General features: G+C 41.9%; 1 protein-coding gene across 1 annotated transcript; it reads left to right on the top strand.

The window, feature by feature from the left end:
* Nucleotides 1-1,757: 1,757 nt before the first annotated feature.
* Nucleotides 1,758-16,584, top strand: LOC147007748 (uncharacterized). The gene is given in 4 exon segments (XM_085866488.1): nucleotides 1,758-1,882; nucleotides 5,089-5,789; nucleotides 5,792-6,384; nucleotides 11,660-16,584. Coding segments are annotated over 3 exon segments (5,280 nt in total). The 5' UTR covers nucleotides 1,758-1,882; nucleotides 5,089-5,122; the 3' UTR covers nucleotides 15,680-16,584.
* Nucleotides 16,585-16,999: the final 415 nt, after the last annotated feature.

The raw sequence follows: 16,999 nt of genomic DNA, 5'->3' as shown, positions 1-16,999 counted from the left end.
TGCTTCAGGGAAAATCAGTAACCATAGTTGAAGCAGGTGAAAAGATGAAAGCATTGCAGACAAAACTGGATTTATGGGCACGAAGAGTTCATGAAAATTTTTTTGCTAATTTTCCAAACTTGGATGAGGCCATTAGAGAAGAACCTAGTGCGTTACCTGAAATAAACGAAGAGATCACAGCACATTTGAACATCCTGAAGCATCACTTCACTGTCTACTTTCCAGAAGACATGATACCTACAGAAAGATGGATATTAAAACCTTTTGCCACTAATCTGTCAGAAATAAGAGATGATAACCCAGCAAAATAGGAGCTGATTGATCTTCAGTCCTCTGCTCATCTTAAGGAAGAATTTGATAGAGTTGGTGTTGATTTCTGGATTAAACTCACAGATTCATTCCCACTTCTTACTTAGCGAGCCTTCAAAGTGCTTGTTCCCTTTGTCACCACATATCTATGTGAATAAGGTTTCTCTATTTTAGTAGCAATGAAGACAAAGGCAAGGAACCGCCTGAAAGCTGATGACGACAGGAGGGTAGCGTTGTCAACAGCTCCTCAAATAAATAAACTGGTTGACTCAATGAATCAGCAATGCCTGGTGTTGGCTTAGTGGTTAGGGTGGCGGCTTGGGATCCCTCGGTCCTGAGTTCAAGTCCCGTTGGCTGCTGAATTAACATCAAGGTGTTGACTCAGCCTGTCATCCATCTGAGGTCGGCGAAGTGAGTACCAGTGTACTGGTCCCGGTGTATGCCCCGGTTAGAATAGGTATACCATATCCCTGTGTGTCGTAAGAGGCGACCAGGGTTGGCGTCAGGAAGGGCATCCGGCCATAAAACATTGCTTCAAGAAAAAGCCTAACCCCTGCACAGCAGGGAAAAATGGCTGTAAAAACGGTCATATATACTCAATGAATCAGCAGAGTTCCCACTGATAATGCTTCTGGTATTTTTGTTTGATCTTGTTTGATATAAGTGGACTGTGGTTTTTTTTCCCTTTATCAAAGTTTATTTTGTGCAAACCCTAAATAATTAAGATATTTCATCTTATTTTTTTCTGTGCCTCTATGCCGCCTATACATTTTTTTTGCATGGGAGTAAGGGGGTAAATGGCGAAATACATCAAGTCGAAGGGGTAAATGACAGAGGAAGGGTTGGGAATGACTGGTCGAAGGGGTTTCAGCAGTTTAAAGGGTCGAAAGGTCCATTCCAATAGTAGCAAATGATAGACATAGTCACACAGACGGACACGAATGGACTGGACAGACAGAGGGACGGAGGGAAGGAAGGACTGATGGAAGCACGCCGAGACCAAACTCTTTTTATACATGGATTAAATAAGGCCATTAATTATAGTCAAATTAACCCAAACACCCAGTTTTCATTCAAGCCCTTCCTTGGAGTTCCCTTCGTATGCACGCAAAGTTTCGGTCTGTTTTGGTTTCATGATAATGGAGTTATGGAGTACACACACATACACACACACACACACACACACACACACACACACACACACACACACACACACACACACACACACACACACACACACACACACACACACACACACACACACACACACTATAGATTGAAGTCAGTAGGGAAAAGAGCACTACCTTATAACTCTCATTCCCTTACTACTGAAGTTTACACAACAGCACCCGACCTTGTTCAAAGAAAGGAAGGCGTTGTATTTTTTATATGGAATTGTAAACAAACTGTGTGTGGGCGTGATGTGGGTGCATCACACGTCACACACTCACACCCTGTCGATTCACATAAAATCCCACTTGTGCTATCCAACCCCAAATTGTTCCTGAAACAGGTGGACATTTTGAGTTGAACTGCTGCATTCTTCCTGGGAATCCAGACGTCACAGAGCATTGTAAGTAAATTTAGAAATCGGGATATCGCACAGGTCGATGTAAAATGGACAAGGTAATTGCTGTGAACATTCCAACAAGTAAGTAGCGACAACATAATAAACTTAGAGGGGAGTCCGTTGTACCGTACTCTGTTTCAGAACATTGGTTTAACGTCCATCAGAGGGACGGCATGCCTGTGAAACACCGGGATGACAGCTTATAGCTGGGTGGGAATTCAAACCTAGGCGAGACAGCCGAGAGGTAAGAGTGTTACAAGAGTGTATGCCTCCGAAAACAAAGATAACCATGATGTAAATCATGGGAAGCTCATTTGACCAGACCGTACAGCCGGCCGTCCACCATCCGGCCCTCCATTTACACCCTCTTGATTCAATCTTGTGTCGATCCTCTTCATTTTAAACATCATAATGTATAGGGAGCAGATCCTGTGATATTTCATGTGCAATTAAAGATGTAATTACAACCTATCACCAGTCTCATAATTGATCGAGTTCAATGGTAACGAATTTTTGTTATTCAGGGTGCCCCACAGAAAACCAGGAAATTTGAGATTTTGAGATTTATTTTGCCATATTTTACCATATCAATAAACTGACATATAAATTTTCTCACCGTTTTTTATTATATATCAGAATGCAGCAGTTATCAAATTTGTATCTTTATTTTACACTACATCTAAGTTTGCCTTTGTTTTGTTTAAAATAAACTACCAAATTTCCTGGTTTTCTGTGGGGCACCCTGTAGTTTGCACGGTATGTTTGCATCGGGTTATTCTTGAATTTCATGAATGTTCGTTTTTAAAGGCAGGATTTTAAAATGCGGGGTTATAATCAGGGCAGAGCGGAGACATTTATAAATGTACACTGGAGAACAGCCTTGGGTCAAGGTACGAGAGGAAGACTGTCTCGCGAGTGACTCGCAATAAACACCTTTATGACACTTTTTACCGATTGCTGGAAATCAATAATTTATATACTACAAACTCATAAATAAGTAACTGTTAACCAATCACGAAATACCATTGTCGAACATTACATGAAGGTTCTCATGAAAATATTCTTTCTCATTGGTCATGGACAAGGAAGAGGAATTTCATTCAAGGAGATTCATAATTTCCAATGAATTTCACTGCCAAATATGGTAGTGGTTTATAAACAAAACTACAAGTACTGAAAACAAGGTGATCGTAGCGAACTGCTCACTTTGTAGTCTCCCTCCACTGCAGCCTCTTTGATGCTGCACACACCTTGACGAAATGCTTAAGTTTACTGCTGCAGGTTGCATTATTTACTGCTGTTTACATGAGCAGTTTTGGACTTTGTATCTTGCTTTCAATTAAAAAACAACGATATATGAAGAGATGTTACACTTGCCTGCAGACACACAGTGCCTTCAGAAAGTATTAGCACCCCTCGACTTTTGTCACATTTTGTTGTTACAGCCTGAATTTAAAATGGATTTAATTTAAAAAAAACATTGTCACCAATCTACAAAAAATACCCAATATGACAAAGAGAAAACACGTTTAAGAAATTTTGGGAAATTATTTTAAACTAAAAAGATGAAATGTCTTGCGTCAATAAGTATTCGACTCCCTGAGACACTACTTTGTGGAAGAACCTTTGGCAGCGATTACAGCTTCGAGTCTTCTTGGGTATGTCTGGATAAGCTTTTCACATCTGGATTTGGGGAGTTTCTTCCATTCTTCCTCACAGATTTGCTCAAGTTCTGTCAAGTTGGATGGAGAGTGTCGGTGAACAGCAATCACTGAGTGGTTCTTGTTCTGAAGCCATTCCAGTGTTGTTTGGCTGTGTGCTTGGGGCCATTGTCCTGTTGGAACATAAAGCTTCATCGCAGTCAGGTCTTTTCCACTCTGAAGCAGGTTCTCCTCAAATGTTTGCCTGTATTTGGTTCCATTATGAAAAAGTATTTAATGTTGATTTTACCACACAGTTTAAATATTGTATTACAAATCTCACTATTTTCGGAGCCATTTTGAATTTGGTGTCACGTGGCAGCCATTTTGGATTTCAACAATTGTCTTTATCAAACTGGGCATGCATGAGAACAAATTATGGTCACTTCAGTGTCTCAAATTGGCCAATATTAAAGCAAATGTTGAAATTTTCATTGTGATGCCCCAGATGGTATGTGGGTGTGGGCGTTTGGGAATGTTGGCCACCTTTCATCAAAAATCGGTGGATGCCATAGGATTCCTTGGAAAATATTGGTCTGGAATCAACAGCAAACATAAAGCGAACACCATTTCTCGTGAGATTGCAATTCTGAGACTGAATATTAGAGCTGATGGAACATTCGTAACGCATATATCTCCCCTCATAAGTACAGTAAAAACTTTAAAAAGCAGAATACTGAGAAATAAGGAGGTTTCTTATATGTGTATGCACTTCATTTTCCACGAGGGTCCACAACTATCAAAACATTTAGGTATTTGCAATTAAAATGTCAAAGTCACATTTACACGTAGGTACTCAGTCAGGCTTGAGTCATAGTCGAAACCTTGTTGCTTAATACTGAGGCACGATATACAAGACCGGTTTCGTTTCCATTGTCATCACCTATGAGCATCCTCAAGGGCACTATGTATACGAAATGTGTGAATGCTTCAAGGGTGGCTCCTGACTTCAGCAACAACTGCTCCGATGATCTGAAGTCGGTGTTCAAGGGTTCCAACTGGCGCGTGGGCAGGTATTTACCATGGGGTGAGGGCCGGCTACTGTTGGATTATTGTGAAGAGTTGTATTCCAGCAAGCTTTGGCGAATGCATCAAAACTCTAAAGACTTAAGACTATAAACCCCTCCCCCCTTACCCCTTCACCCCCCCCCATCACCCCTCCCCCCCCACCACGGGAGAAACTGGGTATCTTTACGCAGCAAATTTTTCAGATCCAATACATGTTTAACTTGATCTGTGAATTTTCAGGTCCAATACATGTTTAACTTGATCTGTGAATTGTAAGATCCAATACATGTTTAACTTGATGTGAGAATTGTAAGATCCAATACATGTTTAACTTGATCTGTGAATTGCAAGATCCAATACATGTTTAACTTGAGCTATGAAGATCGATTTCTCAGATTTAAATCGTCGTGGCTTTTCAGCTTTTTTCCATTAAGTGTCATCAAGGTTTTACCATATCAATGTCTTCAAAAACCCCTCCCTCCCCTCTGCTTTCTTTATCAGGTGCTGTATACAACATACAAAACTCTGGAACATCATGAATGTGAACATTACAATGAAGCTAGGTCAGTCTACAAGCCTTTTGAATGGCTACAAGGCAGACATCTGTCCAGCACAGCCGTTTTACACTTCGAGTAAGCCTGCCCTCTACGAGCAGGATGTTATAATTGAGAACCCGGATCACGATGCCAAGTGGTCATCACCTATGATCAGTTTCCATAAGAATATCGAGGATCTCCTCAGCGCCATCCAGCTGATCAAGCTGCGAGTGATGTCTTTCGAAGACAAACCAAGCGAGGGGGGTGCAGCAGCAGTTTGGCCTGCGGGGGCTCTTATCCTTGCTGGGTTAACACCCTCCGGACAAAGGAAAGCACTCAAAGACCTTTCCGAGCAACTGGGGCTCGATTTGGCAACGGAGCAATGGTCCTACGCTTTGGTCCAGCGCTCACGCAAGGTCGGAACCGCAACCCATCCTTGCTATGAGAGGGGCATTTTCGGTAATCCAGATCCCTCCAACATTACGAGGCCTGAGACCTTGACTGCCCTCAAATCTCTAGAGAAGCTGGGGAAGCAATCCACCAATGTGAGTATGAGTGGAGCCAACGGATACCTTCGTTTTTACGAAACCTTCGGTTCGCACTTTGTGTCCAAGGTTGACGTTGGCGACTCGATCTTCCAGGTTTTTGCTTTTGCAGAAACTGAATACAAAAAGTCGTCGATGTCTACACGGACCGTCCCAATGACCTTAGCGGTCTTGCTGCCCAGTCATTTGCCCTGTTCACAACCCCTCGTAATGACGCCGGTTATGGCCGCACGGCAGCCATCAGCAACATCTGCATCATCAGCAAAGACCCCTTATTGGAGACGTCTCTCAAAGATGGACTCTGGTTTGATAGTACCTATGCTGGAACAAACAGCATCTTTGCGCCATTCCTCCGTTCTGATGCAGTGAATGTCAACACCCTCTTCAAGAAGGTCGTCGCTATATCAGTCGAGTTGGCTTCTCTTGGAGTCTTCGCTGAGTACTACCGCATGCTGATATGGCGCCGCATCTTCAAGGGCGCCATGTATACTAAATACGTGAATGGTTCAGGGGTGGCTCCTCACTTCAGCAACAACTGCCCCTATGATCTGAAGTCGGTGTTCAAGGGTTCCAACCTGATAAGCGGTGACGGCCTTCTTTCTACACTTGCTACACCTACCGTCAATGTCTGGCAGGAGTTGATTGAACTGGATATGATCAAATTGCAGTTCCCAGACCTGGTGAAGACCTTCAGTGTGTTTGCAAGTGGAATCCAGGTGAGTTCTTTGAAATCTTTATGAATTGTTTAACAGATCAGTGCAGACAACTCCACCCACCTTACTCTGACAAAACGTGCTCGTACGTACTTATGGATCGCACCATGGCTGATCTCATGTCTTCAACGCCATCAGATTTATTTTTCTATTTTGAAAAAGGCTTCAAAAACACATTTTGAAGGTAATCGGATATTAAGCATGTTTCCAATTTACACGAAAAATTGTCGCGTTTCACCATGTCTACTCTTGTTGAAAATGAATGGCTTTGTAAACAGAAAAGGCACAAATAATTAATCTAACGCTATTTAATGGACCACTCCAACTCGTTTTCTGTTGGAGAAAATGGCAGACAAGCTGTGGTCTCCTTAACACTTGTCAAATACAGGTATATCATCAGACAGTTGGTTCTAAGGGCAGAGCTTCCTGAATTGGTGTAGTGTGACTCTCATTGTATTTTTATTCTGTGTGTACATACCTCATATTATCATCAAGAAGTCTGAGGACTTCTTATGTGGGGATGTCCTGGATGGACACTCCATTGGCTCAATACAACATAAATCCTCAAAAAAAGAAAATCTCCCAATGTAGAACTTATAAACCTACAAATTACCTCACAGTCATCGGTGGATAATTCCCCATCCAATAACACTCATTAAGCTTTTGGATGTCATCATGAAACAAGAAAAATGAGAGACCCAAAAGTGCCCATTTGGCGTTGTTCATATTCTGAAAGCCTGACTCAAAATTGGTTTAAGCTCTCAACTTGGTTTAAACACCAATCGACAGAATTTTGGAGTGGGAAGGTGCAAACTGATCGAAATGTTGCTACCTCAAAAAGATTCCATGAAAAGTACGCAAAACTACATTCCTTTGTAAAGGAATAACAAGGGATTCGAGGGGTGGGCGAGACTATGACTGTCAATCAACCTGGCGGAAAGGGGTGCCAAACACATTTGCCCAAGGGCCAATCAGACCCACATGGCTGTGGTTAACGTGTGATATTATCAGCCATGTCTGTGCACGACAGTCACAGGACCATTCGACAGCAACAACACATACACATTTCTATAAAGTACATACTATTTAGAAAAGTATATATATACAAATATATATATATATATATATATATATATATATATATATATATATATATATGGAAGTTTGTTGAACAGAACAGAGAAGAAGATTTTTGAAAGTTTAAGAAAATATATATATATATATATATATATATATATATATATATATATATATATATATATATATATATATATATATATATATATATATATATATATATATATATATATATATATATATATATATATATATATATATATATATATATATATATATATATATATATATATATATATATATATATATGTATATATATATGTATATATATATATATATATATATATATATATATATATATATATATATATATATATATATGGCTGCCGAATCATGTGACCAATGACGTCATCAATTTTTTTTTTCTGCGGACCATTTTATCCCATTTTATCCATAATGCCTTGTGTTGGCTTAATGGTTGGGGTGGTGGGCTTTGGATCCTAGGATCATGAGTTCAAATCAACCTCGACTATTGAATTAATACCAGGTGGGGTTGACACTGCCTGTAATCCTTCTGAAGTCGGCAAAATGAGTGCCAGCTTGCTGGTATCCTGTGTCAGAGTGGCTACCTGTCCAGGATTGTGCCCAATAGCCAAGGAGACTGCTTAGGCAGCACCAACGCTCTGCACAGAGTATGGTCCCAATGGAATGGATGGATGAATTTTATCCCAAGATGACCCTCAAAAATGTACATACTGATCAGATGTGGCGTTCCACATAAGCAATTATGATGTCACAAAAAACAAACATTCCCCATGAGTAGAACTTGCCATGTGCCAAGTTTCAATTTTTTCCTTGGTGCTGTTTCAGAGATACAGAGGTCCAATTTTTTTTCCATTTTTCCAACATTGCTGCCACACAACGTGACCGATGATGTCATAATTATGACGAGTACATTCTGCATGAGTATTCCCACCTGTGGTGAAAATTTTGTCTCAATCCAACAAGCGGTTGCAGAGAAAAACACGAAAGTTCTGCACAGACAAACAAACAAACAGGAAGACAAACAAACAAGAAAATGACGTCGTCCAGAGCAGGATACGTGCAACATCCAAACCCCCTCTCCAAAGGTTGCCATGGACACATCAAATGGTCCATTTCATTAAAATTAAAATTGACAATCTTAATCAAAGCTAAAGCAATCGGATGAAAATTGATTATTTATCAGATTGAAATTGATAATTTTAGGATTTGACCTCAAAAAATTGGTTTCCAAATCCAGTGATGCACTTTGCAATTGCTGCTTAATCCTCAGGTTAATGAGATGAAAATTGATGATTTTTCAGATGAAATTTGATGATTTCAGAAGTTTGACCTTGCATTGACCTTTGACCTCAAAAACAGTTGCAATCCCAATTCAGTGATGGACTATGCTAATCCTGTTCAACTTTCAAGTTAATGGGATGTAAATTGACAATTTTTCAATTGATAATGATTTTAGAGGTTTGACCCTGAGTTGACCTTTGACTTTTTGATCTCAACAATAGTTGGTTTCACAATTCAGTGATGCACAATGAAATTTCTGTTTAATTTTCAAGACAATCGGATAAAAATTGACGATTTTTAGATAAAAATTGATGATTTTAGAAGTTTGACTTTGGGTTGACCTTTGACCTTTTCACATCAAAAATAGTTGGTTTCCCAATTCAGTGATGCAGCATGCAAATATTGTTCAAATTTCAAGTCAATTGGATGAAAAATGATGATTTTAGAAATTTGACCTCAAGATGACATTTGACCTCAAAATAAATAGTCTTCTCAGTTTGATACTACCTCTACGACTTAGTAAAGTTTCATGACAATCGGTTTGGAATTTTGACCTGCATGCTGTAGGCGATTGACAAACAAACAAACAGACAGACAGAAAAACAAAATCGACTGACCAATATACTTGAAAAATCTTTGATTTTGCAAGTAACAAACGGTCCCAAATGCAATACCCTCTCCTTCGGCGAGGATAAAAAAATGTGTGAAAGGATGTGGGGATGTTCCTCCAAAAAGTATGTACACAAGTTAGGGATGGTCACAAGAAATCATCACGTGAAACCATCCCGAAATCTTTCTTTCAATAATGGTTGGCCATACACCAGAAATGTGTGTGTGTGAGTGTGTGTGTGTGTGTGTGTGTGTGTGTGTGTGTGTGTGTGTGTGTGTGTGTGTGTGTGTGTGTGTGTGTGTGTGTGTGTGTGTGTGTGTGTGATATTAAACAAACACACACACACACACACACACACACACACAGCCTTGTGTAGGGATATCCATTATTGAAAGAAAGATGTGGGGATGTTTTCACGTGATGATTTATTGTGACCATCCTTACCTTGTTTACATCCTTTTTTGAGGAACATGCCTCCATCCCTTTGCATTTTTAAAAATGTTTTTATTACTTGTTTTCTGTTTTTCAATAATGCAATGTCAGTTATTCATGGAGGGAGGTCCATAGAGGAACAAGAACAAAGGTTAATGTAACTATTATCGGCTGTTTTCGACAAATTTTCGACAATATTTTGGTTAAGCCACAATTTTCAAACTTTTAATGTCACCATTACATTCCTAGAGCCCTAAAATATAGTTATATGCGTTTCAACTGTCTCGATATCTGTACTAGTTTAGGAGATATTTAACAAAACAGGTCCACAGTGGTGGCCCATTTTGAAATCCAAGATGGCCGCCATACGGGGTGCAATTTCTGGTGGCCCCTGGACTAAAAATCATTGTATGGTGTTACTCCAACCATGTGCCAAGTTTCATGCTTTTAAGGGAAAGTGCACAATCGACCTGTTTTTTGGAGCTAAGCCACCCCACTTCATGTGTCCATCATCTTTCCCAACATTGCAGAAAGCCCAAACCTTGTCGTTTAGTACCTACCTCTGAAACCACATTAGAATGTGTACTTTCCCATGAAGGCACCAAATGGAACCAGGGTGTAATTGGTTGCGTGAAGTAAACACACTTTGGTCTTCAGCAGTGGTCTTTAACGGCCATTTAATCACACCCTTATGATCAGCTCTGAACCAAACAGAGAGGCTGAACTTGTCACGAAGTTATTGATCTCTGAATGCACCTTTCCCAATTCTAACAACGAGTACGTGCCCATAAAAAATAAAATAATAATAATAAAAAAATAATAAATAAATATTCAAACTGCGAGCAACAAACAACAACCACACAGGCCGTTTCTTCGCTCTCGCGTGCCCGTACGTGCGTGGCCCGGAAGTTCGCATATTATTCGCAGTTACGATTATTCGCAATTTAGTTTTAATGCCCAAATATTCAATTAGCGCAAACGTATTTTGCCTTTTTGCAATGTCATCGCAAGGAAAAACAAAAAAAAGAGAAGAGAGAAAAAATTACTTCCTGGTTCGGAGCACACCAGCACTCTGATGTTACCGAAATTTATGCACCGTCTCCTATGAAAACGATCATAACTTGGGGCATTGTGTTTATCTATAAATGCGCATAAGAAATCGAGAAATTATTAGAATACACGAAGTCATCACTCTCCGGAAGCCCGTACGTTGTAACCCGTAATGAGGAACGCGACTGAGCTTCCCTTCCCCATCGGCCACGCCCACGCAACAACGTGTCTTGTCATTGGTTTGGTAAATAAATGGCCATAACTTGGGAACCACTTCTCCGATTAATATCAAACCTTGAAAAGGCACATCCTCAGGGCCCAAGCAATATACCTGGCAAGTTTCAATTAGATCGGACCAGTGGTTGTCAAGAAACAGCGGTCACACACACACACACACACACACACACACACACACACACACACACACACACACACACATTGCTGTAATTATAGATAGATGCATACTTTTCAGCCAAAATTTAATCTGAAGCATGCATTGATCGTATAAAAAAAGAAAATGGAGGGAGAAAGAAATTCAGGGTCATTGGGGTTTGGGGCAGTTGTCCCGCAAGCCGCCCCCACTGTATGTGCTGCCTCCGCTTCACTGTTTTAATGAAAGAGATACATTTTAAAGGAAAAATTCCAGTACTATTCAATGTGATCAAATTATGAAGATTATATACCTTTTATATATGTTTATCTGTGCGGGATTAAAGATTACATGGATATCAGCTTTGGAACGAGTTCCACAGCTCGTGATTGTGTACGAAATATATTCCGCAGATACCATCCCCCAACGACAATACAGCCATTGATATTCCTGGTACGTGTACAGTTACGCTGCTTGGACACGTGATCTCAAGTGGGGGTTCTGGGCCTGTGCCTCCTAATCTTCGCCTCCAAGGTTCCTCATTTAAAGAAATTGAGAGTCGTCTCTTTTGTGGTGAGTTTTACGGGGGTCTACAGATCAGCAGTTGTGAAGGTGGTGGTGATCTCTGCGTGGTCATGAATGGCCTGATGTTCCAGGAAAGCAAAGGAAAGGTTTCAGTGGTACGCGATGTCAGAGAGCCTCCGACAATAAATGTTCTCGCTGAGCACCTGACCGATATCCAGTTTGCCCTGATTGCGGCGGAGTCCCGTCTCAACTTTCTACTGGCAAGCCCCAATCTTCAGTGTCAAAGTCTACAGCTCGTGAAGCAGTTTTTGATTTGGCTTGCTGGGGTGGCAGGCAGTCACTCTCAGTACCAGGACAGCCAGCTGGGTGCTTTAGAGGCCAGGGCAACGTACCTTGCAAATGTGGCCATCAACAGCCAACGGGCTGGGCCGCCCGTTCCTTATCTGCGGTATGAAGCATACAAAGATGTAGTGAACAACGTCCAGAATGTCCTTCTTACAGCTTCCGATCAGTTGAAAGACTACCAGAACAGAATTATGGTGAGGAAGGCTGAGGAGCGTGCGGTGGACAGAGATAAGGCCCTCAACGAAAACATCATCAGATCTGGAAAACTTCTCCAAGACTACATCAGCACACAGGCCAATTACCAGCAGAACATGGAACACATGTTTTCCAGTATTAGCAAGGAAAAAGAGAAAGAGATGGACACGGCCATCCAGCAAGTAGCCAAGTTGAACGTCAGCCTAGTCGCGCAGCGCACTGCTGTTGAAGAAGCCATCATCAACTACCAAGATGCTGTCAGTGACTGGCAGAAGCAGGAGATAATCAAGGCTGCCATTAACATAGCCTCCAACATATTTTCCCTTGCCTTCACGATGGCTGCACCAGCAACGTCAATTCTTGCTCTCGAGAGTCTTGGTAAAACAGTGCAGAAAATACAGAAATTAGTCCAGGTGTTTGATGCCGTCATCAAGACCTACAAATCCATCAAGGCCCTTCCCTCAAACCCACAGCAGGTTGTTTGTGCATTGAAGGACATAGGTCCAAATGGCCTGGATATGCCTTCCTCACTCGAATGGGATGAAATGAAGGTCAACTTTGATGCCACTCTCTCAACTGGACCAGACATTGGTGCAAAGATCTCACTTTCCGCTGCCTTTGCAGTCCTTGTCCTTCGTGGTAAAATGCTGCTGCAAGCTCAGAAAACCGTTCAGGAAATTGCGGCAGATCTGTCGTCAGCTCAGCAGCGAATCACACTCCATAACAACCAAAAGAGGCAACTTGATGATCTGAAGGCCAACCTGAATGCTAAACCAGAGGAGCTTGATGTCAGTAAAATTGACCTGATTGGGCTGTCCGGTCAGCTGGTTTTCTTTGAGCGTCAGATGCTGATGACTTTGGCGTCCACCCTGGTCATACAGGACAGGGCCTTGCAGTATGAGTATCTTCGTCCACCGACTCTAATCAATTCCTTCACGATGCTTGATCTGCAGCTTGCCATATTCAATCAGTCACAAAGTATCAACCAAGGAATGACAGCTCAACCACTACCAACACATCACGACCTCCCAATCATATATGAAATCCATGGTGTCAAACCGGAAAGCATCATCAATGGCAAGCACTTCACATTTAACATTTCTTGCAACAATCGCGAGTTTGCACCATACAACTACGTCCGTGTGAAGAGTGTCACAGTAGAAATTGGTGGTATTACTTCCACCAAAAGTGGCAAATACTACACGGAGCTTGTCTTTGATGGGGATCCATTCTTTGATCGTGGCTTCAACAGTGAGATGCTAAAATTTCAGTCAACGTCTCGTATTTACACAGGACTTCACGATGTTGGCTCCAGTAGCCATGTGGTGCCTGATGAGCCAGTTGCTGAGGAGAGCAAATATGCATTCATCGTCACATCTGGTGAGGACCCTTTTGGTGGGAAGGTTTCGAGCATCACCCCTTTCTCGGCTTGGCAGGTGTCTCTGCCCAAAACTGTGAGCAATGAAGACATCCAGTTTGACAATTCCTCCCGCGATGTCACTGTCCGTCTATCATTTTACATCTATGCTCAGTTGAAGGAGACTTGTATCTCTGCATCAGAAAGGCACCTGCTTTCTCTGCTGAACCTTGTACGTGGAGAATATGCCCAAGCTGCTCATTCCTCTGCTTCAAAGTTCAAAGCAAAGGAATCTAAGAATATCCAACCAATGAAGAGTGAAGAGCTCATTACAAATGCAACTGCTTCAGTGATGTATGCTGCACCTCAATCATTCCAAGCTGCTCATTCCTCTGCTTCAAAGTTCAAAGCAAAGGAATCTAAGAATATCCAACCAATGAAGAGTGAAGAGCTCATTACAAATGCAACTGCTTCAGTGATGTATGCTGCACCTCAATCATTCCAAGCTTACTCTTCCCCCACAAACTCGACAGACGTCTCTGTAAATGACGTCCTCAGCATGATGTCAGGGAAGTCAGTCTGTGCTGGATGGGATGTTGTATTCTCCATGACAGTTCAACAAGTGAATGACCAACTGCTCCGTCAGTACAATGACCGAGTCGGAAATCCACAGTTCATGAGGGAAACGGGAAATATCATCAATGAAAGGAAGACGTCTGAGGGTGTGACAACCAAGACTGTCTTCAACTTCAAGTTCAATGCCCCCAGACTGCAGTTCCTCCTCAATAATTCCACTTCTGCCCAAATATTTTTGCCCATCCAGTCCGGTCACTATGAATACTCCATCTTGGCAAACAATGTATGGATCCCTGTTTCCAAAGTAGATGTGAAGGAGACCGAAAAGTCATACATCCAGGGAAGTCTTCCCCTCGCTGTTATGCCTGGTTCGGTCACATCTCAGCAAAATGTTGTCATCAGGCTGAATGGTGGTACCTTCGTAGCTAAGGATTTTGAAGCTGGCGTTTCAAACCCGACGCTTGGTCTTGCACTGACTGATTACTTCATGAATTTGAAGGATGGTTATGAGGTCTATAATCTGGGCACACTCGATCTCCGTGGAATCGCGCTCCTCAAATCCATGACACCGACTGACTTCAAATTCAACATCCAACACACGAGCAGCAACCGTGATCTTCTGCAACTGTTCATTGCTACCACGGGAAAACTGCAGTCAATGACAGCACTCTATTTGCAAGAGCCGATCCCATCAAAATATCAAAGCTCCTTGATTATCAACTCAAAGATCTTCTTTCAGGATGTGCTGTCGAACTCTGTTGGCGATGGTGGACTGGGTCTCGTCCTGGAAGCAGCAGAGCCGGCTAACAATGGCAATCAGGACAAAAGTTGGTCTTCTAAAGCGACTGCTGGTTCCATATCCACTCCATTTCCTGAAACCATTGTGCCACTGGAAGAAATGTTTCCATGTACAGTCAGAGTCAAAAACGATGCAGTAGCCGTGAACCTCACTGGCATGAAGTTTGAAACTGGAGACAGGAAGTCAAACTGGAATCCCAAGATGATTTACAAAATTGGGGAGCAGAGTTATCCATTCATGTTTGTGAGGAAATCACAGTTTGTAGGACATGAAGAAGTTTCAGAACATTCCCTGAAAGCTTGTATTGATATGAACAGCAGCCTACCACTCAATGTCATTGGGTCGGGGCAGAATCAAAAGGTCCAAATCGCTGCCATCTCATCCTCTGTGAATATCACAGGGAACCTGGAGCCCCCGGCTGGGGCATGCCAATGCAATGACCGAGAGATGCAGAAGATGTTCCTGGAAAATATGAGGAAGTACGTCCCCGCCAAGCTGAGCAAGGCTTTCAACCAGCCATTTGACACCATATCCCTGTTCGCCCTGAAGAACCTGCTGTTCCCAGCCAGTAATATGATTAACATGTTGGAAGCCTTTGTACCTGGGGATATGGTTGTCTTCGGTAACTTCACCTGAAACACTCAGATTGAATGAACGAATTTTAAAAGTTGCTTTTGTGTTTTTTAGCAATCCTTGTGCAAATGGGTCAGTTCTAACAATCAATATTTTTGCATATGATGGGAAAGGGACTCGTTTAAGTTGTGTGACCTGTGTTTGATTGAAAATATATATATTTCTCATTAAAAATAGATATCGTAACTCACTTTCTTTTAAACTCCGTAAAGGCTTTTGTGATGGGAGGATGACTTGATTCACCTACCTTTACAATGAGAGCCATCTTTTGTGTGATTGGCTGTATTTTTAAATTAGTGCATGACATGAGAGCCGGTATCGGGTAGTTGGGTCCTTAATAAATGTTTAGCATAAGCTTTGGTTTCAGTGTAAAAATAATTGGTCACATGTCTAAGTTTATTTAGCAGATGAAAACTGTGACCTCCTCCCCTTCGAATGTCCCAAACCATCCACTGTCCCACACTTCCTTAATCCCGAAAATCATTCTCTTGTGATCTGTCTCCACGTTTCTTTATATGTGAATTGCCAACAGTAAACCCCCAGACACCTTCTGAGGACAACCAGGATATTCCTCATGGCTGCATGTGAGGTAAGAACAGCCTCAACATGATGGAAGTGGTGGGTGTGTTATGGGCTCCAACAGCATGTGGGGAGAACCGAGAGGCATGCCCTCACAGAGTGTATGAGAGCCGAGGGGTGGACACAGTTCACAGTAGCTTTGGATGTAGATTTTGCGCAAGCATGGAAGAGCAGTTTCATCGGAAGCTTGAATGAGTGGAAAGAACAGAGTGGGTTTGGGAGTGGAAGCGAGCACTTCAGAGGTGAGGAGCTCAAATGAGTGGATGCAGCACACCACAGAGACGGGATTCTGCAAAGCCGGGCGAGCGTGTACCCTGAGAAACTACAAAGTTGGGAGGTGTATATATATATATATATACATATATATATATATATATATATATATATATATATATATATATATATATATATATATCTTCTTCTTCTTCTTTCGGCTGGTCCCGTTCGGGGTCGCCACAGCGGATCATCCGTATGATACGCATAGTGATTTGGAAGATGTTTTACGCCGGATGCCCTTCCTGACGCAACCCTGGTCGCCTCTTATGACACAGGGATATGGTACACCTATTTTAACCAGGGTATACACCGCCCAGTACTCTGGTACTCATTTCGCCGACCTCGGAAGGATGACAGGCTGAGTGAACCCCTGGTGTATTAATTCAGTGGCCCATCGGGGATTGAACTCAGGACCTTTTGGATCCCAAGCCGCTGCCCTAACCACTGCGCCAACACCAGGCTCGTGTA

Source organism: Eptatretus burgeri, unplaced genomic scaffold (assembly GCF_056783735.1).
Source record: "Eptatretus burgeri isolate ZD-2024b unplaced genomic scaffold, Ebu_testis_v1 Ebu_testis_scaffold_30, whole genome shotgun sequence".
NCBI classification, from domain to species: domain Eukaryota; kingdom Metazoa; phylum Chordata; class Myxini; order Myxiniformes; family Myxinidae; genus Eptatretus; species Eptatretus burgeri.
This window is presented reverse-complemented; position numbering and strand designations above follow the sequence as displayed.